Source organism: Wolffia australiana, chromosome 10 (assembly GCF_029677425.1).
Source record: "Wolffia australiana isolate 7733 chromosome 10, ASM2967742v1".
NCBI lineage: Eukaryota > Viridiplantae > Streptophyta > Magnoliopsida > Alismatales > Araceae > Wolffia > Wolffia australiana.
The window spans coordinates 12,715,262-12,740,580 of record NC_135844.1 but is presented as its reverse complement, the minus strand read 5'-3'; the positions used below and the strand labels follow the sequence as shown (position 1 = coordinate 12,740,580).

General features: G+C 39.8%; 2 protein-coding genes across 3 annotated transcripts in view; one reads left to right on the top strand and one right to left on the bottom strand.

Moving 5' to 3' along the window:
* ALG12 (homolog of asparagine-linked glycosylation 12) overlaps positions 1-3,489 on the top strand; it is a 32,523-nt gene extending 29,034 nt beyond the window's left edge. Inside the window, exons 17-20 of one of the 2 annotated variants that reach the window (XM_078581736.1) lie at positions 942-1,035; positions 1,135-1,200; positions 2,697-2,790; positions 3,237-3,489. In XM_078581736.1, coding sequence (XP_078437862.1) covers positions 942-1,035; positions 1,135-1,200; positions 2,697-2,790; positions 3,237-3,314 — 332 coding nt within the window. In that variant the 3' untranslated portion in view covers positions 3,315-3,489. Of the gene's footprint in view, positions 1-935; positions 1,036-1,134; positions 1,201-2,696; positions 2,791-3,236 lie in introns of both variants that reach the window. The other variant, XM_078581735.1, reaches the window with a different exon arrangement.
* A 6,791-nt stretch (positions 3,490-10,280) lies between these two features.
* Positions 10,281-24,938, bottom strand: LOC144708500 (glycine-rich protein). Its single transcript, XM_078581872.1, has 13 exons — positions 24,508-24,938; positions 22,568-22,818; positions 22,389-22,454; positions 22,134-22,212; positions 13,862-13,941; positions 13,754-13,777; positions 13,516-13,640; positions 11,637-11,850; positions 11,499-11,552; positions 11,148-11,194; positions 10,903-10,987; positions 10,751-10,814; positions 10,281-10,591 (listed from the first exon to the last, which is right to left on the bottom strand). Exons 1-13 carry the CDS (start codon positions 24,866-24,868, stop codon positions 10,488-10,490), a joined length of 1,554 nt encoding a protein of 517 aa, XP_078437998.1. The 5' UTR covers positions 24,869-24,938; the 3' UTR covers positions 10,281-10,487.
* Between the last annotated feature and the right edge of the window lie 381 nt (positions 24,939-25,319).

Genomic DNA, 25,319 nt, shown 5'->3' with positions numbered 1-25,319 from the left:
TTACTGGCCCATTGACGCTTATTTTATTTTTAAGATCTTGTGAGTGGGCCATGTGATAACTGACCCACCTGACATGTTTTTAAATGACTTATTCCTACGTGGTAACTTATTGGGTAGTATTCTGATATGTTCTCTAAACGAACGTATCGGAGATGGCTCAAAAGACAGCGAAGGTCAGCAAGAGGCATGTCCACACATGGAAGCCTCAAAAGGGGGAACTGAATAGGAAATGGGACAGACTTCTGTTTTTCTAGATCTGGATGGTCTGAGAGACCAGAAGCCGGAACAGCAGGCATGAGGCCGGAGGGAGAGAGTATTGACCTGTAGAGAGATCTCTTCCCCAATCTATCTTTTCTTCTTCTGTTTAAGAGAACCTTGGCATAGTTCATTGTCCTTCTGGATTCCAGTGTTGAACTACACCACTTTTGGGAATTGCAATTCAAGAATTCTTCCAGAATTTCCATTTCGTGCTTGAAACACAAATTGTGAATCATATTTTAACTATCTCAGGCAGAAAGTAATAATGTCTTTTGGTATGTTAAAAAAGACCCTATCCGCCAAGGGATCTTTAGTCAGCACTGGAGAGTAGCATCAAGGGAAGAGCAGGCCTGTAGTTTATCTAGAGAGAGAGAAGAGATGGAATAAGAGGTGGAATATAATTCACGTATGGAAAGAAGTAGCTAAAACTTGATTAATTTTTAGCTGTCCTCTTAAAGGAAGTGCCACCAAATTGACGGAAACAGGCAGGGACCGAAAGACATCCCATCTGGCTGCTCATTAAAGTTAGATGCCTAAACCCTTGGAATATAATGTGGATAACATCGTTTCTGTGCAACTCTACCTAACAATCCTTGGATTCTATTAAAAATGTGGCATGGCGAAACTAAGTTTCTGAGGAACAGTTTCCACGGCATTGATTGATTCTCTTTGATCAGGACCAGATTCAAGTGCTAAGGCAGAATACTGGGTTCACATTGACACCTTCTCTGCAATCAATGGAATTTCTAGATTCTGTGAAAATGCTTTGCCGTGGAGGTATGTTTTCTTTCACGTCTTATATAATAATAATCTTTCTGAGTAAAATTCATTTTTTAAACATAAAGATATTTCTCATGATTAAGACGATCTTGATAGGTATTCAAAAGAAGAAGGAATTCCTTTGTTCGAATACCAGCACAGAAATTTCACGTATCTTCTCAAGTGAGTATTTATTTTTCTTTCAGTTATCGAAACTAAGTTTGATTACGTGTGACTTGTTATCTATATGAAGCTAATTATTTCCTTATTAATAAACCTTAAAGCTCAAACCTCACCTATATGGATGTAAATAGATTTGGGTAACAATGGGACTTAGGGCGTTATCTTTTTCCCACTAGTTTTTGAAAGAAAATGGGTATCTGATCACATGACGACTGTACCTCTTAATTTTTTGGGCTTCCCTCCATTGAATTACTCCATCTATTGTGCCAATATTGAGGATCCAAGCAGATGATATCACACAGAAGGAGAGGAAGAGACTGATACACCTTGGTAGTATCAATGAATAGTTCGCAGCTTTGAATTCAATAAAACACCAGAAATGACGAAATATAGTCTGGATTCGATAGCTAGGAAGAAATAGATGGGAAGTAAGAACGATGAAACGTAGAGGTGGCTCCCCCTTCCTTGGTGAAGCTCTCTCCTCCAGATCAGGAGGCCAATTCCTGCTGCGCTAGCCTTTCTGACTGGCATAACCGTCGTTCCTCTGTTTTCAGGAAAAGACCCGATGCTTTCCCAATCTCTTCTTCCCTTATTTATAGGGGTTTATCCCCCCCGATTGGTCAGCGTGTGCGGTCAACGGGAAGTTGACCGGCTCTTGGTCTATTCCTTCTTCTGTATTTCTTTGAGTAGAACATATCAGAGACACACCGCTCTTAGGCCACAGGCAGAAGATGGGAGCTGATACACAGATCAAGAAGTTGTATTTCCTTTCATGTTGAACCTATGTAGACACAGGAGATACAACAGCTGTTGCAATGGCTAGTTTGGGACGAAAGTAACTGAAGAAACTTGTATTCCAAACAAGAAAGTTTCACAAAATACAAATTTGATTATCCCTTTGGGGATGGACACACAAGACCTATTGAAGAGAGAGAGGCCAGGTATAATGGGTGATAACACGTTTGAGTGATGCGTGCTACATCAAAACAAATTGTTAGCTTTTCTGTGTGCATATCTGTTATACTTTTTGACTTCAGCAATTTTTCTGTGTCCATGTGTATATCTTGGGAGTTAAAGTCGAGAAGAAACACTTCATAAGCTTAACGGGATTGGAATAGTATTCTGTATCTTTTGGTCGTTGAATCTTATAGTTAAAATTATTTTAGTTCGTCAGTATCCTATATGATTTGGGAAATAAAAGATAAATGCCAACTGTTATCTAACTATTATCAGTTCATCAACTGATACTACGGGGATGATGTGTTCTACAGATCTGTCCTGGTTCCATCAGTTCCTAGCGGTTAGAATTTTTGGGAAAAGCCTAAAACATTAAAATTATGTAGGCTGGACGAGTGGGATTAGAGATTGATGAGTAATTCATTATGTTTTCTTCATAATGCATAATGGATAATTAAACAAAACGAATAAGAAAATTATTTTTCTGAATTTTTTCCCTTTAAGTGTGTTTAACTTTTATTCAATTGATTTTTGTACAGCGAACACCCTACAGTAGAAGGATATGCATGCTTGTTTGTAGAACGTGGATTTGCAGGGGTGAATTATAGGGTTGGCTTCCCCCCGATTCAGTTGGTATGCTTTCAACATTTAAATACTTCCTTACAAACTATGAAGCTGAATTGGATTTCATCGTCTAATTACGCCTTTTTTCTGAATATGGGATTATTGAATCTTATCCAGCGGAATTTATTCCTTAGCACTCGTTTTTCTTCAGAATAAAAAAATCCAAAGCACTCTCTAAAGCTAGTTGTATTTTCTTTCGAAAGCAATATAGATTGGTTCTTATGTCAACTTGTGTATTGAAATTTTATCTCGATCAATATCTTTGATTGCTAAAATCAAGTGGAAAAAATTAAAGTGCCATTAAAAACACATTGAAACATTCCTCCTGTTCTTGAATTTTCACTTTGGCAATAAACCGGTTGCAATTATCATCTGACTCAGAAATAAGACTGATTTCTGTATTAAAAATGCATAGATCAACGAGATAATTTCTCTACTCTATTTTTGTTTTGCAGCACATGAAACCAACAGTCTACTTACATGGCCGTATTCATGGTCAAGAGACTCAGATGGATTGGCCCGGGTGTTCATAACATGACAGTTTCTCCGCCAGAAATGTAATTTTATTTAATCTAGAAAATAGAGCACTCATTTGATCAGTTGGATTCCAGAATATGATGCTCATTGGCTTCCAGAATATGATGCTCGTTGGCCTGTCACTTTTGTATAATCTGAGGAAAATAACGTATCATTAACTTTTTTCATCTAGTGGTATGATCTATGCGTTCGCATCTTTATTCAACCCGAGAAATAAATATGTTATTTCAGAATATCCTATTTCAGTATCACCACTAAGGCTCAAGAGATTGGAGTCTTACTCTGATATGTTGTTTATCCAATTGGAAATCAGGACTGCCAACGAGGGGCTCATGATCGATGAATCATTAATGTATTTGAATTTCATTTTTTTCTGGGAAAGTGTGGCATCAGCAACTTTGACCCAGTAGGTGATTTACATTTTACATAAGCTTTTAATTAATTCTTTAAATGTATTACATCGTATGTACAATATTTCTTCTAGGATTGTACATAGGGTTGGACAGTCTCGGTCTGATCCTTGTTTTCAGCAAAGACATAAACCTTATATAAAGTTTGTTTGGTCCGGTCTCAATCCGGATAGATCACATCTTGGCTTTTTGAAGAGGGCAAATGCGAAAAAGACGATTTTTTTGCTATTTCAGATTAAAAATTTATTCATGCTTGGTCTCCAATGAAGCAATAGACACATTGAAGACAAGTTTTAGTAAGTATCCAACCATACTACAATATAAACGAGAATAATCTCCTATCGGTAGTTAAATAAAAAACTTAAGACTAATCCTTGACCATATAGGAGACACAACGTCACCAAAGCATGGAAAGGTAAGTCAAGAGTTTTCAACTCTTCAATAAGTTCCTCATTTTTATCTTCACTTGTATTGGTGTCTTCCTCTTGATATCAGTTATGTTCCGTTTCGGCCAATAATCAACAAATTATAACAATCGACCTTCGTGGAGATCTCTTGGACGCAATGATCAGCCTTCCCACAATAAAGACGCACTCTAATGAAGAGTTGGTAGCTCAACTTCAGATGTAATACGTTGCGACTCCTGCGAAATTTAGAAAACATAAGGTTTGATATGTTTCCATCAGTTCTGTTAATCAGCTTTGGTGCATTCCTCACTGAGGCAGTCATATTTTCATCTTCATTTGTTTTCTTAGGTTGCTTTCCTCATTGCTCATGCATCCTGGAACGGTGGTACGTAGAGAGGTGGTTAGTCAATTTAGAATAACTTTCTAGAGCACAGTGTCATTTTTTTCCCAAGATGCCATTAGTATTTGCTGTTTCATTCATCGCCGCCAATATTCCTTATTATCGACCTATATTCCTTATTATCGGTAATGTACTTGAGTAGCTCTTGATGGATGGCTTCATGCAGATGCTAGAAATTTTTATTGAACCTCATGTTTTGATAAAATGCTGTGACCATCACATAAACAAAAACTTGACTTCAACAAGCCCTCATATTTAGTGAGCTTTGTGATCATTCCAACCAATGCAGGCTTTATTGAGTCTAGTTGTTGGCACGTAATTGTTCGCCCTTGGTTTTAACCTAAATCCATTTAATTTTTCAAAGCGATCCTCACTAATCATTGATGTTGTAATACCAAGGAACTTTAATCTGTAATAGATAGCTATAGTCTGAAGATTGAGGACAATTGCCTGTGAAGTTGATATGCAATTTTGATGAATTTCCAAGTGGAAGTCCTTTTATGACCTTTATAGGGGAAATACCAAAGTTTGATGTGAAGTCAAATTTTGGTAAACGCATCGTCAACTCCATGGTCGACATGAGTCTAAGATATTTACATGCCACTTACATGTATTCACATAGATTAGAATGCATATAATTTTAAATACATTGAATTATCATTTGTCTTTTGAGTTAATACATATATTTGACCCATCTTACTTTAACGGTACTGTCAAGAGGCCAAACCTTTGTATTTGACTCCAAAATTGGATGGTCAACACTAGACCAAGTGTTTGATCAAATCCCATTGATCGTGTTCCTGTTCAACCTGTTTTACCCGTCAAGTGCGTTGACTAAAATTTAGTCCCATTCTTTGGGTCAAGTCTGGGTAATTTAAATATTTTTAGAGCAATATACATGAAATATGTAATCTCTTCAAATAAAAGTTTTATTTTAATTTAAATTTTCAGAAAAAGTTTCTTTCATAATGTTACATGTATTTTGAGGTGTAGAAATGGTGGAATGGGGTCCATGATATCACCTGACACACATCAGAAATTCTTACTATGTTTTTTTAAATCCCCCTTGAATTCATGACCTGGTAAGAGAGAGAGAGAGAGAAAGAAAGAAAGAGAATGCACTTAAGGCACGGAAGAAATTTTAATACAAAAAACACTTGCAGTTTATAGCTGCTGCCCCATCTCTCAAAAAAATCCATCCGCCTTTTTTTCTGAAAAGTATGTCAAGAATTTTAGATGATTTAATAATGATAATTGTGAAATTCTGATGAAGGAAAGAATGAGGAAACATATCTTTAAATAAGGTTTTAACATAATGAAACGATCCCTTAATGATGTGATTTTGAGTATCATAATAAGTCTATCTTAAATACTATATTTAAGGAACCTTTGGTGGACGTCCTAGGGCAACTCTCTTTGTGCAAGACTTGAGAAACTAAGAAGAGAAGAAAGGCCAACAATTATCATCTTCCAACAGTATTCAAATGGAATTTAAGTGTGCGTTCAAGAGGATTTTTATGAAGAGAATTTGGAAGTCTTGAAAACCTCTATCAGATCTCTTATAGACTACTTGCTGCGGTAAACAAACATGTTGTTCTTTGGTGTGTTGTTTCCATTTTAAGTATAGGTCAACTCTTGGAGAGGAACTTGGCGAGGAAGGAGAGAGAGACGAGCAAGGAGAGAAAGGTGGAGAGCCATTCACTAAATCATCATCTATCAAAATGTGCACATATCATTGTCCCTGTATATTTTCTTTTAAATTTCATAGGATCAAAGTAAAGGAAGAGGAAGAAGATACTGATATTCGAAGCTATGTGGACTGAAGTAAGAGGAGGGAGGAAATAGGAAATTATATAGGATGGAGTGAGGTGTTCGACTCGAGATGTGTGGAAAAAGTAATGAGTTTAAGTAAAAACAAAGCTTAACAAGAAATTAAAAAAGATTGAAGGAAAGAGAAAATGATCAATTAAAAGGATAAAGACAGAGATATTCAAGAGGATTTGATTCTTAGAGTGATTAGTCGACACATGTTAGTGGATAACTTTTTGGGCTGATCTTAGAAAATTATTGGGGCTGATTAAGGTCTACTATTATATCTTAGTAGTCTATTCTATCCACCTAAAGAGATCTTACCTGGCAATTTTAATACATCTGTTGGGCTGATTTGAGAAGCTATGTTGGGCTTAATTCAAGATACACTTTAGTCGTCTTTCATTTAGATTCTATTGGGCTTACATGAGATGTAGTTTAGAGGGCTCGCATTTCTATCTTATTCGGTTTAGATCCAGACCCAAGTAAGAATCTTATTAAGTTATCCTCATTAAACAAATTGAAAAGTAATGGTCAGTGGATTTTAGTTTAAGTGAGGTTAAAAGTGGGTTGAGCCACTAAAACATTTGACAATCAAGTAATGCCATAGAGTTGACTTTAAGATGAGAAAGAGTTATGATTTTGTTGAAATACAACATAAGTTTTTTTTTATTTTCCTATCCATATTTCTTTAGATCATTCATTTTAATTATTGAGATAGTTTAGAAAGTAGAGCAGGCTTTCTTGACTACGCTAAGTGAGCCAAGGTAAAACAACCTGTAAGGTCAAATGAAGATGAGGCAGAAAAGCAATGCATCCATATCCAACCAGGCTAAGGGAACCCAAGACTTGGCTTTTTCTTCACCAACCTTTTCCTTTATTTGATATCCTTTTTACCAAGTGTTTCTTGTTTGGTATGCATTAAACTTGCGTTAGGATGTTAATAACTCTTACCAGATATCCCTGGGAAGAAAATCTATGTGCCAATCTCCTTCAAACCTAATACACTAGATAGGTATAAGATAACATAATTAGGTTAAAGGTAAAACATAAAATTAGAAGGCCAAGTTCTCCAAACAAAGTCAATATGTATGCAATGCATTCAAAATAGTGTGCTCTACAAAAAAATTTAGATTTTTCCTCTGAATCACGTAGTAATTTTAAACATTGTTTACATGGCCCAAAAGGGAAACTTAATTTTCAGATGTTCAGCTATCAATAGTAAGCCGCACATCTTGTGGTATCTGCAGGTTTACTATTGATCTTGTCAACCCATTGGCAAACAAGAAGCCCAAAGTGTTATGGATTCTGTTTGAACAAGCAATGATGACATGTTTTGGGGCATGATAACATAGTATCTCTTCATATATGACCCATTAAAAGTGTTAACAAGCATGTTATTAGAACGACAAAGAACAGAAATTCTCGTATGATAACATAGTATCTCTTAAGAAGTATGTGTAATCAAATGTTGATTGACACATCTGTGTGCATAATGGTGGAATGTTTTTATATGTATAAATGGAAAAAAATCATTTGGAATATTAAATGAAGAACATAAATACAAGTTAAATTTTCTTGAAAGAATGTAAAAAAACTAAAGAAAAATTAAAGAGCAGACGAGATGCAAAAAATAAAAGTGATGCAAAGATTAAATGAACCTCATTAATACATAATCAAAATTTATATTATAATTGGAAAATAAAAATCAGATGGAACGTCTTAACATAGAAGAGAAATTCAAAAAATTACTCACATAACAAGGTCAAAATACATGAAGGAAAATTCAGGCTAACCGCAATATATGAATCTAGAAAAAGATGTAATATTCCTTCAGAATATTCCTCGCATCATGAAAATATTTTCCGGTGTGATCAAATGTAGCATTGAATATGTATTAGATAAAAATTTTACTTCATTCCTATTTTTTAAAATGATTTACACATTTACCTAGAAGAACCAAGGTTTCTTATTTTTATTTCTCTATAAAACCAAATATTAACATCTGTTATATATTCAGGTGTCTAAAACATATTTGAAAATTCTCTGAAATATTTTAAGGCATCGTCAAATATACTCCCAAAATATCATCATTTCGAATGTTCTTTACTCTACAACGAATGACACATCAATAATTCAAAGGCATTTGAAGTGCTACTTAAGAGTGCAATTCGGTTCGGAATTAATCCTAATATTTCATCAATGTGCCTAAATTAGACGCATTGAAATAATAAAATGTAATATTTTTTGTTAGGAATTATACGTAATTCTATACAAAACCCAAAAAAAATTAATATAATCCAAAAGACAGCCAAACAATGATTTTTTCCCCGGTCCTCAACCATGTTATATAGACATGAAATAGTCAAATATAAAATTTCTTCCCTAGAAGTATTAGTTATTCAAAATATTACCCAAATAAAGATATATACAAACAAAATTTCAATCAAATAATGATTATCTCCCCCCCCCCCCAAGACTTCAACCATGTTGATAGAGATAAAGAGTGGAATGGACTTGTGTTTAATTTCATTTTTAAATGGAGTTCAGAAAGAAAAAAACATATCTGATAATTCGCTTTTGTTATGGAGTAAACAACGTTAGAAGGGATCTAGAATTAGGTCAGTGTGCTCACCGGACTTTCTATGTTAAACCACTGAAAAACACGACAAAAAATGATTACAAAGACGTAAAGTTAAAAGAATCTGAATATTTGCCTGTAAATATTTACTAATAAATAATAAAGCCTTGTTATATTAAAGAAGACAGTTATAGTTAATTGTCTTGAGTAAATTTTCAATGTCATAACTGGTATGAGGGCATGTTTTGGACCATCCATTCATCACGTCTTTAGGAAAGAGATTTTTTATTTTTCAGCTTCTCCACATAAAAGTGGATTCTAGACTTAAAAATGCTCTTTATTTAATATGCCAAAAACTTTTGTTTGAAGGTGAAAATAATGGAGATTTAATTACTAGCTTGGTATTGAATATGTATTAAATGTTTCCTAGGAACTGAAGGTAATGGCATGAATATATAGTTGTCATCAGCGAAGTACAAAGTGCAGACGTTTTGTAAATTTCTGCTTGCATGACATAAGAAACTTAGGCAACAATGGAAGATTTGTTATTCTCCTCGTGCAATCTAGTCATTATCGAAGACCCCATGGGATGAAATATTTCTGTATATTTGAAATATGAGTAATATCAAGGTGAATAAGTGGTAGAGGACACAAACCTCTTTTAACACTTGACATATAGATAATCTTGACCCATTATGTAAGTATCACATGCCAATCCCAGTATTCTCCTTACCTAAATTAATATACATACATACCTGCTCAAAAATATTTCAGGGCCTATAGTTTGTCAAATACCCAGCAACAGAGGATGTTTAAGAAAACATGTTATTGTGCTTTTCTGTTTAATATTCACTTTCAGGGTATTCAAGAGAAACATAGAAAGTAGTTGATGATTTACAAAATAAACAATGACACATCTAGATGAAATGAATAAATAAGCTCTGAGATCATAATGAAATGTATAGATGGTGTATCTCTTTTTACTTTATCCCTGCATATTTCTACTGAGATCATACTGGATTTTCTCTAGAATTCATAAAATGGATTTTCTGTCATTATCGATTATTGCATTAAGTCAGGTGCTACACATGGAATAATTCAACTTCAGATATACATTTGGGTGTAAGTATGATATTTATTTGAAACATCTCATTTCAGTATCAACTTAGACATTCCCTTCTGGGTGATAATTAACCTAGTTTTTATTCAAATTCTGTTTTAAATGGCTACAGCCTGTTAGCAAATAAACTTAGGTCTTATGCTGACATAATATCTATGGAGAGAGAGCTTTTGGTGTCAACTTACACCCCTTTTTAGACACTTGTAAATCAGTAATTCAAGTGGGAACTCTAAAGTGTATACTTCAAAGGGTCTATAAGCTGAATCTCACATACATATGAAGATCATATCATAACACTGACATCTGAAGGCTAACAACTGTTCTAAAAAATAAATAACCCTTTTTAACCTTTTTTTCAAAAATAGATAACCCTTCATGGGAAAAGTGAAAAAAATTGATTTGAAGCCATTTGTTTTGCTTGCTTGGGGTGAGCACTACCTGCTTACAACTTTTCCACGTGATTGGTAATGGGATCAGGGCACGTCTCGGCTTGCAGAAGCTCCAATCTCTGGGATGGAGGAATAAACTGCAGAATGTAGTCTTCATCTGCAACAGAAAGCTGAGGACTTCAGTGTTCTTTATTCTTAAGTTGATCGACATGATTATAACAATTAGCATCTGTCCCTTGAAAGAGACATACTGATAAATATATGAATATATAGCTAGATAGATGGATGCATAGAGAGAGATGTAACAAAACTCAACTCTCTTTCACAGTGCCATAGAGCCAGCATAGGACCTCGTCCGCAAAGGCGAGGCACACACCACCCTGTCAAAGAAATATTAGATTCCTCCAGGATGGTTATTCCAATCGTTTCAAATATGATTGAATCGATTTCAGGAAGAAAAAGTCTCACCTGCCAATAATTCTTCAACTTTACCCTGTGAGTAATATCTCTGGTAGTTAATCTCTCTGTGCGAACGAGTCGACCAGAATCATCCCTTCACATAACAACAATAAGAGGGAATAAATAACAGAAATTTACACATTCCACAGTGCAAATACAAATGGGGATCACAATATTTGTTTCTCTATTTGAGCAACGATTAAGGATAAAAATGAGAATAATTTTACTTCCTGACAGTTTTTTGAGGCACTCACCTGAAGCCGATGACAATATAAGGCACACCAGCCAGAAATGATTGAATCTGCAATTTTTGGAAATACATTAAACAGAGAAACAGTTGAATGTGCACTTTTGGAATGAATGGATAGAATAAAAACGATGATTTCATTCAAAAAGAACACAAATTTTGTACACCGCCTCTATTCAACTATTTATCAACAAATTTACTCGCAGAAAAAAGAAAACGGGATACATGGAACTGCTAGTCTTGAGGATTCCTACGTTTATCTGCACTTGAACTATCGTAGGGTCCAGATTTTCTGCCAACTTTCATTCTTCTCTTAGATGGCTGTCTAGAGCATATTTTTTTAATGAAAAATACTAACCCAAAACTTCAGCAGCTTCTCCCTCTCGAATCTCTCTTCTGTATGATAATCCAGCTGAAACAGAAGACCTGCTACCTTAATTTCCCCGACAGTGGAACTATAAAAAAGAACTTCATAGGAGATTAGATGAGCACTTGCCTCGCGGGATGTCTTCAGCTCCACGTAGAATCTCCTTCCATCATCAGTTGAATCACAGCAGTCCATCTCAGCGCCCATAATAATGCGATGTGCCCCAAGCTTGGTCTTTAGAACTGAACAAAACTCGACATTTGCATCAATACCATGTCCACTTACACTGACGTCTCTGGAATCCTCGGTGGCAAGATTTTCAAAGGAGTATCCCCAATAACATCTGCAAAAATTAATTATGTTACGGATAAATTAACCGTATAAGCATAAAATTTGGCAAAATTTCATTATAAAGGGGCAATAGATCTGCCTCTTCTCCAGCTGGCAGTGAGCGCAGCAGAAGGGTTTTGGGCCAGAGAGAGTTTCAAAGAAGAATGAAAAACTTAGTTTCTTCTTAGTTCTTCCCATAATTCTGGGTTCACAAAGGCCCGAATATTATTGGGCCAATTAGATTACAACGAAATAGAGAGGGCAAAAAATGAAAGACAAAATTACAAGGACAGGAAATAAGGAGAAAAAAGAACGGGAAATACTGCTGACTGACATAAAGCACAGTTTACCCTTCCTTTCATACATTTACTTTTAGGTTCCCAAGTATAGATTCCCCACTCACCCCTCCTAGTCACCCTTATAAAGTCCTTTAGAAAAACTAGAATAATTTTCTCTTCCCGGATCTTGATAGGATCATCAAAGGAGATGTAAGATCCAGAATGGTCTAGGACAGAGAGGAAAAAGCGGAAAATGAGGACGAGGACGATAAAGGCTTGCTGAATGATGGAAGTCTGACCTTCCTATCAAGCCAGATTATGGCTCATGGATCCAATAATAACTTTGTATTTTCATGAATGGTCAATTGAGGCAAGGGTTCAGCACATTCCAATGACATTGACGTGTCATCATCAGCCGTTTACAACTTGTTGACAGATCCCCAAAGACTTGTCAACATCAATGTTGCCGTAAACTATCCAGGGGGTCCTTGTCATCATCAGCCATTTAGAAACTCGTCCATGTCACATCAACATGACGATGGTGGTTATTATCTATTTGAGTCATCCAATTGAAATTGACATGAAGTTGACAATGTCGTCAACCATGAGCAGTTCAGTGTACTCAGCCAATGTCATCGTCATTGTCAAACACCTAGAAAACTATTAACGTTGTCAGCCTGAACCCTCAGTTAAAGCTCACACATGTAATCTATAAGGCCGTGTAAAGGACCTTACAGGAAAGTACCATTCTATCTTACCTAGACGAGCCCACTATCCCAAGGCCCAACTATCTCTTGCATAAGTGGGGATTTCCCTCGTATTGATGAGTGCAAAAGTGTATTCTTGCCCTAATTGTGCTCTTAGGTTGGAACTGGAGGAGCCCGGCAGCAACTGGCAACATAAAACATGGAAAACGTCATTGTCATCATTAACATCAACAAGAGGTGATGATGCATTTCCCTAGGCATAGAGGGGAGCTGAAACATAGTCAAGGTAAATCTATGGGTATTAATATCCATATGAAATCAAGAAAGGAAAATAACTGTTTCCCACTCTGAGAACTAAATGGGACTCTCAGATATCTTTATGGGCTTTCCTTGATATACCCTTAATGGGACTCGACCATATTTCTAATAAGAAAGCCATCGAGGATATTAAGAGTGATTTTTCACATTAACCTTATAGATCAGGAGACATTTTAACCAATTCACGAGGATAAAACCTCTACTCTCTGTATCTTCAAACATACCTCAGCACTTCATTTTAAAATGCATATATCTTCCAATTTTATGGACCGTCAACTTTTTTACTTCAAAATATCATGAAGAAGTTCTATCTCAAGAAATACGAAGATTTGAAGGAAAAAATTTTCTGTGATAAATACATCCAGAAATAATCACCTTTGACGATCCAGCTCGCTCTTTGGTCTCTCGGGGATCTTGTGGACATCAAGATAGACAACCCCCTTGCGCTTGTGCACCCCCATTTTCCATGGCTCGTGTCTTATGTAAGCTGTCGCCAGTATCTGGGAAATGAACAGAATAAGATGACAGTATGCAACAATGGGCGACTTTCAAATCAAGTCTAAACAGGTGCCTAAATAATAAAAAAAAGAAGTATTTCAAAGTAGCCGATCACCTTATTAAGATTATTCCTGAAAGTCTGAAAAATAAAAATATCAAACGTAAGATAAAAGGCAACAGAAGCGTAAACAAAAAAAATTATTAAAGGAAAGTTGAGGATTACCACAAAATGAATATTATTTAGAGGAATTTTGGTGTTCCTGATGCAACCAAGAAGATCACCAAAACCTTCTGAGCTTGAATCTATGGATGACAAAACATAAAGCCCTTTTTTAATGAAGATATGAATTTTTTAATGAAGATAATACAATACGATATTGCACTCTGTGAAAAAGAAAGGTGTGTGATGGAAAACTATTCAAAGGACACGCCAATCTACCAAAAGAATTGCATAAGAAAGGTCGAATGTGTTGACATTATTGTCTCCTTTCCATTTTCTTTTCTTCTTTCTATTATTAGCTCCTTTCTATTATTAGCCCATTAGGGCTCCCTATAAAACCCCTTGTAATCTCTTTGTTTGATAATCAAGAATTGTTCTTTCTTCTTGTCTTCATGGTATCAGAGCCCTAACTCTAACCCTAATCCGGGTTCCTGGGCTCGACCGTAGCTCCGATCTCTGGCATTTCTACATTCGCCACGATCTTGAGCTCCTTCTCCTTCCGGTTGGCTACCTGCTCCTGGCGGCGCAGCTTCTTTCCGGCCACATTTCCGGCTTCCCGCACCGCGCTCCCTCCTCGGCTGTGCTTCTCTCTCGGCAGCGTACGCTTCCCTCTCGACCGCGCGCTCTCCTCTCGGTCGCGGCCGCGCTCCCTCCTCGACTCTTCAGCCGCACACGCAGCCAATAGCCGCGGGCGTTCCTGCAGCCGTGTGCTCCTCGTGCGACACTTCATTCTGCGATCAAGATGACGGAGCCTGTATCGGTTTCCGGTGTGACGCCAGCATCGACGCCAGCATCGACGCCAGCATCGACGCCAGCATCGACGCCAGCATCGACGCCACCCAGTGTGGGTCAAACGTCAAATGCTTCGGAGGCACCTCTTGAGTCGGGGAATTGGTCGGCTTCACCTGGACCGTTTTCTCTGCCTCGGATGCCTCCAGATGGGATGTTCACCGGCTTTAACCTTCTTCAGTGGCAGCAATATGTCCAGATTACTCTCAAGGGACGACTGATGCGTCATTTACTTGAAGAAGGGCCTTCCAAGACAGACTCCAAGTACTATGACTGGCTAGACGTTGAAGGGGTGGTCCATCGATGGCTTTTGGATAGTATTTCACCGAGTATCAAGGGTGAATTTCTGTCTCTTGAGTCTGCCCGGGCCGTGTGGGAAGCGGCCCTTGACAGCCACTCCAAGAAAAATAATATTGCCACACTGTATGAGATAGTGCATTGGGCCGCCAATCTGCATCAAGGAGACAGGACGATCATGGAGTACAGCACAGAACTCATTTCTCTGTGGAATGAGATTGATCACTACATACCTCCGGACCCTCACTCGGTGGATCGCAAGTACACTCTTCAACTTTGGGTTTTTCAGTTCCTTATAGGACTTAACCCGGAATATGAAGCGGTACGGGCTCAGCTTATACACCGGGAGAAAGAGCTTTCCTTCAAGGATGCGCTTCGCAAGCGAGAATTGAAGAATCTCGCTTTCAGCAGTCCCAGACCCCGGTTTCTGCACTTGTAGCACATTCGTCTTCCTCCACGCGCTCCTCGGTGACGACCACATCGACTGGAGCAGGAGCTTCGTCTCGTGGTCCATCTACTCGGACTGAGGAATCCTCCAAAGGTGATCCTTCCCTTTTCTGCAATTACTGCAAAAAGCGGGGTCACTCCAAGGAGACGTGCTTTAAGCTTCAACGGAAGCAAACACAACAGAGCAATCTCGCTACGGTTGCACCTTCTGTCAACCAAGTACCGATGCCTGGTCAAGTGCCTCTGTCCTATGGTCTTCTTCCAAGTGGAGCGTCTTCGGCGAGTGCTTCTCTTCCCGGCTTTACACCTGAAGAAGTGGAACGTCTTCGGCGATTGCTTGACCCTCCAGTCGTGGGCTCGTGCTCTCTAGCTAACGCGGGCTCTCTAGCTAACGCGGGTATGTCCACCATTCCTTCTCCTCCTCCTTCACCATCTCCGTCGTCATCATCATCCACTTGGCTTCTTGACTCTGGTGCCACTGCCCACATGACACGCAATCCTAGAGCTTTTGTGACCTATGAACCCGTTTCCGGCTCCTCCAAAGTTAAAACAGCTTCCGGTGATCTTCTCACTGTGGCTGGGATTGGTCGTGTGTCTCTCTCTCCTTCGATGAACCTCACTAAAGTCCTTCATGTTCCACGGCTTGCTCATCATCTTCTTTCTTTATCCCGCCTTGTTCGTGATCTGAACCAAGATCTTACATTCACTCCTAATACCTGTTTTTATCGTGATAAGGTGTCGGGAGGACGATTTCCATTGCTGAGGAGCATGAGGGTCTCTATCTTGTTCGATCTCCTTGTCTCCTCGCTGTTGCTGCCGCTGCAGTTCCCCTTTCGGCGTCTCATGAGCGTTTGTGGCTTCTCCATCGACGCCTCGGCCATCCATCCTTTGCTACTCTTTATCGTTTATTTCCAAAACTTTTCCAAGGCCACTCTGTGGACCGCTTTGTTTGCGATGCTTGTCGAATTGCTAAACATCATCGTACTACGTATCCTATTTCTTCTTCCCATTTGACGACTCCTTTTGCTCTCGTTCACACCGACGTGTGGGGACCCTCCCCTGTTCATAGCACGTCCGGTGCTTGGTGGTTATGTATATTCATTGATGACGCTACTCGTTTCACGTGGGCCTATCTCTTGAAAATTAAATCAGAGATCTCCCTTGTTATTCCTCAGTTCTACTCTCTCATTCAAACTCAATTCTGCACCTCTATTCGTCGCTTCCGCTCCGACAATGCCCGAGACTATGTCAATTCCACGTTAAGTACTTTCTTCCAAGAAAAAGGCATCATCCATGAAACCACATGTCCTTACACCCCCCAGCAAAATTGAGTTGCAGAACGAAAATTTCGTCACGTTTTTGAAATGGCTCGGAGCCTCTTATTTCACATGCATGTGCCAAAGTATTTTTGGGCTGAAGCTGTCCTAACTGCCATTCATCTTCTCAACCGTCTTCCGTCTCGCGTACTTAACTACTCTACTCCCATTGATTGTCTCCAGCATTCCTTCCCCAACATTTCTCTCCGAACCAATCTTACCCCTCGTGTCTTTGGGTGCGTTTGCTTTGCTCCTAACCACCATCTTGGTTGTGACAAGCTTGGGCCTCGGGCCATCCAATGTGTCTTCGGCTATTCTTCTACTCAAAAGGGTTATCGATGTTATCATCCACCCTCTCGCCGATTTATTGTCACCAAGGATGCTACCTTTGACGAATTCACTCCGTATTACCCTCTTCTTCTCCACCTTCTCCTTCTTTACCACCTCAATCAGATCCTTGAATTTCTTATTCTTCCTAACTCATCTCCTCGTCACCAGTCCCAAGTCCTTCCTTGCCTGTTCCTCTCGAAGAGCCTCCATCTGATATTCCCATGAACACCTTGTCCTCTGATCCTCTGCCTGCACCAATCCCAAATCCACCTGTCCTTACTAAAGATCCATCCTCTGCTTCATCGAACCCTCCTGCAGAGTCCCCATCGGATCCTCTATCCCACTATGTTGTGCCCCTTTACCTATACGCCGTTGCCCGCCAGAAAAACGCTATGGTATCACTCTTGCTCGTCGCAAGCCTCGTGTTCCTCCTACCCCTGAAGTTCCCTCATCCTCCTCATCCACTCCTCTTGAAAATCCTTCATTAGCACTTGTGTCTTGCCCTCATCCTTCTCCATTGTATCCATTAGCCGCATCCATCTCATCTCATCGTCTTTCCCCATCCTACCACGCTCTTCTCACCTCCCTTGACACTATCTCCCTTCCAAAGACGGTGGACGTAGCCCTCTCTCTTCCTCATTGGCGTCGGGCAATGGAGGAGGAGCTACAAGCACTTGCCCTAAATGACACATGGGATCTGGTTCCACTACCGCCGGGCAAGCACTTGGTTGGCAGTCGTTGGGTTTATGTTGTAAAGCACAATTCCGACGGCTCTATTGAAAGGCACAAGGCACGTGTTGTGGCGCAAGGGTTCACCCAACAGTATGGCATTGATTATCAGGAAACGTTTGCCCCTGTGGCCAAGATGAACACTGTCCGGATTCTCTTGGCTCTTGCCGTCGATCAGGGCTGGATATTGCAGCAATATGATGTCAAGAATGCTTTTCTTCATGGTGATTTGACTGAGGAGATCTATATGGCCTTACCTCCTGGATATGCCTCCTTAGTGCCGTCTACTCCGAGTTCAGTTGTTTGTCGCCTGAAGAAAGCGCTGTACGGTTTGAAGCAATCTCTCGTGCTTGGTTTGGCCGTTTCACCATGGCCATGAAGAACCGGGATACCGTCAGTGTAATGGAGATCACACGCTTTTCTACCGTCATTCCACGTCCGGGAGTGGCTATTCTTCTCGTGCGTGGATGACATTATCATCACGGGTGATGATCTGGAGTCCATTCCTCAACTGGCTATGTATCTGTCGTCGGACTTTGCCATACGTCATCTTGGCCCATTATGATATTTTCTTGGTATTGAGGTGGCTTATTCTTCGAGTGGGATTTTCATCTGTCAGCGGAAATATACAGTGGATCTTCTTTGCGAGCTGGGAAAGGAAGACTCCAAGCCTATTTCGACACCGATTGATGTGAGTCATCGACTTGATGCGGATGAGAATGAAGATCCGGCTGAGCCCGGACAATATCGAAGACTTGTGGGCAAACTGCTCTATCTCACCCACACCCGTCCCGACATTGCAAATACAGTGGGTGTTCTAAGTCAGTTTATGCAGAATCCTCGTATGAGTCATCTTCATGCGGCCCATCGCCCCCTCCGCTTTCTTGAAGGGCACCATTGGCCGTGGATTAATGTTTAAATGCGTCACAGTGGTCTGCGTCTAGAAGTCTACACTGATGCCGATTATGTAGGATCTGTGGTTGATCGTCGGTCGACCTCTGGGTACTGCACCTTCTTGGGAGGCAATCTTATTACTTGGAGGAGTAAGAAACAGAAAGTGGTCTCTCGATCAAGTGCTGAAGCGGAGTTCCGTTCTGCGCATGGTCTTTGTGAAGCACTTTGGATTACCCAACTACTTCGTGAACTAAGGTGTCCGGTTTCTTCCCCTGTTCAGCTGTTCTGTGACAACAAATCGGCTATCAGCATTGCTCATGATCCCGTCCAGCATGATCGTACAAAACACATTGAGATCGATCGACATTTCATTAAAGAGAAGCTTGAGTCGGGAAATTTCTGCACGCCATATGTTCCGTCAGCTGAACAGCTTGCAGACATCTTCACCAAAGGGCTTCATGCCCCTCGGTTTGAGGAGCTCTGTTCCAAGCTGGGTGTGGAAAACATCCACGCTCCAGCTTGAGGGGGAGTGTTGACATTATTGTCTCCTTTCCTTTTTCTTTTCTTCTTTCTATTATTAGCTCCTTTCTATTATTAGCCCATTAAGGGCCCTTTCTATTATTAGCCCATTAGGGCTCCCTATAAAACCCCTTGTAATCTCTTTGTTTGATAATCAAGAATTGTTCTTTCTTCTTGTCTTCAGAATGAAAAAAGAAGTGTCGCCTTAGTCCACCCAGAATTTGGACCCCCTTCTTATTTCAATGAGAATGACAGATGCCAGACTCCTGAAACATCAACCCAGAGTTAGTTTTAAACTTGCTAGCTTCCAAAACGAGGAGACTTCTCGCCATTTTCTAACATGTACATTTCAATGTCTTCTTTCTTTCCTGGCTAATAAAGCAGCATCTAGTGTACCTAAAAGACATGTTCTAATAGTTCCTTGTTTAAGAGCCTTGCATTGAGTTTTGTTTCATTATTAAAGTGGCTTATCAAACGATAGACAAGCCTCTTTTTTACAGACTCAAGGTTGTGTCTTTGAGCTTTTGGAGTGAGCATGTGCCCTTATCGATTCAAAATTGGCATAATGCTTCAGCGGACTCAAACCATATTCCTTCCGGGAAAGCAATGAAGTAGATGGGTTCTTGGAATGAAAGGTAGAGAGAGATAGGGAAGAAGATAGAAGATACCAAATGACAACAGGCCCAGATCAGCACCTTTGCCCCCTTGGGAGGATCTCCCGGAAAATTCCCGAACTGGCTTCTTGTCTTCTCTCCTTAGGGAAGGGCTACATGTATTTAAAGGGAAGTAGTCTAAGGATTAAAGACTTCTTTCAAAAAAATGACTAAGGATTAAAGACTGAAATACCCTGATTGAGGTTGTGGATCCCAACTCAATGCTCTGTGGACTCAAGACAAAGATTTGCATTGATTCTTTTACTGAGGAAGGTGCATTTAACATATTTTTAGAAAGAAGACCATACACTCACAGGCAAGGTCAAGCGAGAGAACAAATCTGTAGTTGCCCTCAGTGGATATACGTAAAAAGAAGTTATCAATATTAACTTCAGTAATATTTAAGGGTTCAATAAAGACATTTCTAAAGTGCTGGATTGCAGGTATAAGCACAAATCCTCAAAAGGTGTTCTCAGATGCTTTCTCACTGATAAATGAAAGAGGTGACATTAGGACAACTGACCAATATTCAGCCCACTCAATTAGATCTATCGAGAAATTCCTTACATTGAATCTCATTTCTACTATAACAAAAAAATACCCAGATTAATCAGAAGATTTAATGCTCTGGCCCGAGTAGCCTGAGATATGCAGAATCAATGTGAATCAGTAAGAAGCATGATACACACTGGTCATTGTATCGATGAGCTGATCACAAGTTGATTGAACCTTTAAGGAACGATCACACAATTAATCATTCAGAAGAGGAATCGAGAGAGAGAGAGGAGAATAATAGTTGGCAAGGAAGATAGAAGGTAGACAATACTCTGGCTTGCAATGATCCCCCTGTTCCAGTCCTGTCACTGCAGCAACACTCAAGAAAAGAGTCTTCGATAGAAGATTGTCATGGATCTCCCGTTTCTTTTTATTTGAAGACACTTGACATGTGTTGCAACTTGAGTACGTGACATAAGGAGTGTGTATTCGTCTTTTATCTTTGATAATGTCATCACAAGAGTCTTCCAGTGAGCGTCTAAATTTTCTTTAAGAGTGAAAGGAATCGTGATGACCTGTCTCTGGCCTTGGGACACCCAACCCACTCTGGAAGAGGCAAGCTTTTAAAAGCTTCGGGTCAAAAAGGCTTGGCAACTAAAAAGGAAACTTTGAAAAGAGAAATGGGCTGGAGGAGCCCAACCACTCAGGCATGATTACAAGACCTCAGTCTTCATAAGGAATGATATAAAAGGCAATTATGAAAATGAAAGTGGGAAGACAAATTTGGAGTTAAGCTGCAGGATATCCACTGAGGGGTCTGTGAATTGGAGGCCCAAACTAAAGCAGAGATGATTGGGAGTCAAAGAGATTCTCTTCAGGGATCTTGACGCTTTCTTATAGGGATTATTTTCTCACAGTGAATGGGAGATTGTCTTTGCATCCATTTCCCACTTTTTCCTTTGGAACCCTAGAGTAGCCTAAATCTTTTGCTCCTCCGCAAAAAAATCACGGTTTGAAGCAGATCCATCACTTAAAGGGAATGGCGATTTAGAGGCATGCAGAATGCAGATCCAGTAAAACTCCCTTCAGCCTTTGTACTATCTGTCTGACACATACGACAGTTGGATTCCAAGGTGCCTTGAAATCATTGTACTTATTCTCACACTAAAACCCAGCTACCCTCTAAAACATGTTACTGATACGACTCTGCCACGTACGTAGTCAAAGCGCCGCCAGTCAACTAAGTAGGGATGGTCAACATAAAGGGGTTATGAATATAGCGTCAAAGGGGGAAACGGGGATCTTGAAGATTTGAGTTGCTAAAGATCGGGCTGGAGAGCGGGAGAGTTCCCGGATCCAGAGGGAGGGAGAATCGTCACAGATCTCCCTATTCTTTTCTAGTTCTGTTTCTCATTGTTCTTCCGCGAATGTCTCTATCTCTCTATTCCTCTTGAATTCTGGAATTCTTGAATATTGGACGATCGATCTTGGAGTTTATTCTTCGATCTGCCGGAATCCTGTCCTTTGGATCCACCCGCTACCGGGAGCATAAGAGTTACCATTCAATAAAGCTGGAAGAATGAAAACCTAGCCAATGCACCAATGACAGTGTTCAAGGCTTAAGAACTCTTCTTTTATCAATAAAATAATGAGGGAGAACTCACTAACCAAATGATTGAAAAATGTTAATGCATCCAATCAATAATCGGATAGAGCTGTACCTCCACTCAGGTAGTTTCTTAGGCAAATGTTAAGAAAAATTGTGAGCACATTATTCTCAAGGAAAATAAAAGGTAAATTTCATACCTCTCTTTTCAATGAAAGTCTCAAAACCTATATTCAGGTCTGCCCCAATATCATCACAAACGGTGCGCTTGAAAAGCCTCTGGCAGCACAGAGTCATTAAACAAAGATTTAATAAGAACATCTACTAATCCTGCATGCAATATCAATGAATGAACAGATATGAATACAAAAAATGTGAAGGCAAAACATAATTCCCATGGTATTAAACGTTCATTAGCACAGAAATTTATGCCCACATTGAATAGAGATTCTTACCAAGCTTCGATCATCAAAATAAACATCTCCACCCTCAAGACGACTGTAGCAGCCAATCTCGCATGGCTTCAAATCAAACCCCAAGGAAAAAGGAAGAAATTATCAACCGATGACATTGCCCAAATCAATGATAAAAGTCAAAAGTGAATAGACTGAACTAAAGTTTCACAAAACAAAACCTCTTGAATTTGAATAGATTTCCTTGACAGAGTCTCTTCACTCTTGTTGAGCTTCATCTCTGAGACAAATCGTTCATCATTGCGTCCATTTGAGAACTTTGATCCGTACCCGAATCCTTGTCTTTGATGATAGGATCCAGGACGCGGAAGAAGAGGTGGGCCCCTATCATTTGAATAGCCAGACTGCTGCCATCTACCCCGCCCATAACCTCCCCTTGTATGATTGCTAGAACTCCGAACCTGTGGTAGCACTGTCAAGGATATCACATCAGAAAATGTGGGTGATACCAAAGAAATTTGGGTGCACATCAGAAAAGGGAATCAAACAAAGAAGAAACCAGGTCACATTCCTGGAAAGTGATGGACTCTTAAGGATACTGATCCATTCTCATATAACAACGTCCACAGACAGTGATATACTTTATATAATCCTTCATTTAAGCTAAACCTATGACAAGAGCTATTTACTTTAAATAGTTTAGAAAATAGGCATCAAATACAATAAACGCCCATGACTTCCACAATAGAAAGCGTCAAAGAAATATCAGTGTTTCGGAAGCGAAAAGGTCAGGGATCTCCCATTTCAGTCGAGATGCATACGAAAGCCAACCAATGCAGCAGCAGAAGCCAGAAATTAGAAGGAACAGCTCAGTGTGAGCTAGGAATTGGAACTCTGTGAAGAATGGTACATTTTTTTTTCAAAACCAGAAGAATGTTTGAGCTACGGATTGTTCTTTTTGAGGAATGTCGTGGCAGTTGGGTGGAGAAGAAAGTTCTCCACTTCTCAGGGTAAGGTCAAAGATAATACAACTTTCTAAAGAAGCTAAACTTCGTTAGAAGATGGGTCCAAAAGTATGGTAATCAAAGCTACGTACACGCGTGGAACTGAGATCAATGTATGGAGAGATATTCTGCAGATTTTCCATCGAAGAGTGATCTATCATCAAACTACAGATGTCAGCTGGGATTCTGCGTTCAGTTTAAAGCCTCTGCACCGAAGGGCAAAAAAGAAAAATCTTTTATTCAAGTATTTACACATTTGCAAGAGATAGTCAGAGCTGGAAACAGATGATGTAAAAATCATTGAAAATGTCAATACCCGAAGAAAATCTTCAATGAGAATCAGCACTATTTTAAGTGCAGAGATCTCAACCCCATTTTACGGTCCATTTTTTCTTCTATCTTTTGAATACCTTGAACGAATGCTAAGCGGGAAGGCCAGACGATGAATTGTGAAGCATTGAAAAGGTTAAAAGCGCCGAAAGAGCAGGGTTGATAACCTCTTTCCCGTTCCCGACTTCAATTATACACTTTCTGAAAATAAATTACCTTTCATTTTATCTTTAGACAAGCAGACTAATTATGAAGTATTGAACAGGTAAAAGTGCAGAAAGAGCAGGGCCGACAACCTCTCTTCTCATTCCAGATTTCAATCTCTACTCTAGAAAGAAACAACCTCCCTAATTAGGCAAGCGGACTAATTAGGAAGTATTGAACACGATAAAGATCCAGAAGAAAAGTGTCTAAATCAACAAACTCTTTTCCCATTCCAGATTTAATTCTCTACTCTCTCGAAAGAAACTGCCTTTCTGTATTATCCTTATGAGAATCGGAGCAATTCTGAAGTATTCAACAGATTAAAGGGTATAAAGAGCAGGGTCTAAAACCTCTCTTCCCATTACCAGATATTGCTTCTGAACTGGCGGAAAAAAAAACAAACTTTCCACTCTATCCCCAAGACAAGCCGATGAATTAAAAAAAAAACATATAAAAGGTAGAAGCGCAGAAAGAACAGGGTGGATAACCTCTCTACCCATTCTAAATTTTGACTCTCTACTGTCTGAAAAAAACTTACTTTCTGAAGGCAACCGTATGAATTGTGCCGAAGGACCAGAATCTAAAAAGAAAAAATCTTTCTAACTTAACCATCTCGCCCATACCAGGAATCTGGAAATTGCTGGAAGACGGGGTCTTGGAGTACGCCTCATTGTCCCGGCCGAAGAGATCACTCTCTTCTTCGTCCTCATCACTGCTCTCAAGGCCATCTCTCGCCCTCGCGGCAGCCGCGGCGGCCGCCACAGCGGAGTCCTCCTCCTCCTGATCGTCCTCTCCGTCCCCGCCACTGCTTCTGCTGCTCCCGTTTGCACTGCTCCCTCCGCTGCTGCTGCTACTACTGCTGCCCGAGGAAGAAGATGCCGGCGAGGAAGACCCGCCAGAGGAATTTCCACGGCTTTCTTCTTCCTCTTCTTCGTCCTCTTCTCCTTCTCTCGTTCCTCTGTCGCGTTCTTCGTCGGAATTCATGGCTTCTCTCTCGCTCTCTTCTCTTCTCCTCTTCTCTTCTCTTCTCTTCCTCTCTCCTGTTTGGAAATTTAATTACAATGAGTCTTGCCCTCTTCAAGCGTATTTATACCCAAGGCTAAAGGACGGATGACGAATTTTTTCCGTCGTCCGTTCCGTTCCGTCATCCTTTGTCACCACCCACCTTTCATAACCACTTGAGGGAGACTAGAAATGAGAGAGAGAGAGAGAGAGAGAGAGAGAGTGTGTGTGTGTGTGTTTGTGTGTGTTTGACTGATGTTTGATGTTGGATATCCACAGGAATAGAGACGATTTTAAATGACGGGTATTGAATACTCGCCTGATGTTGGATATCAGGTTGGATACCGTAACGGTCAGGACATCGCGGATGCTGGTACCAAATATCTGAATCCAATACCCCACTAGATATTGATCTCCTGATATCGGATTCAGC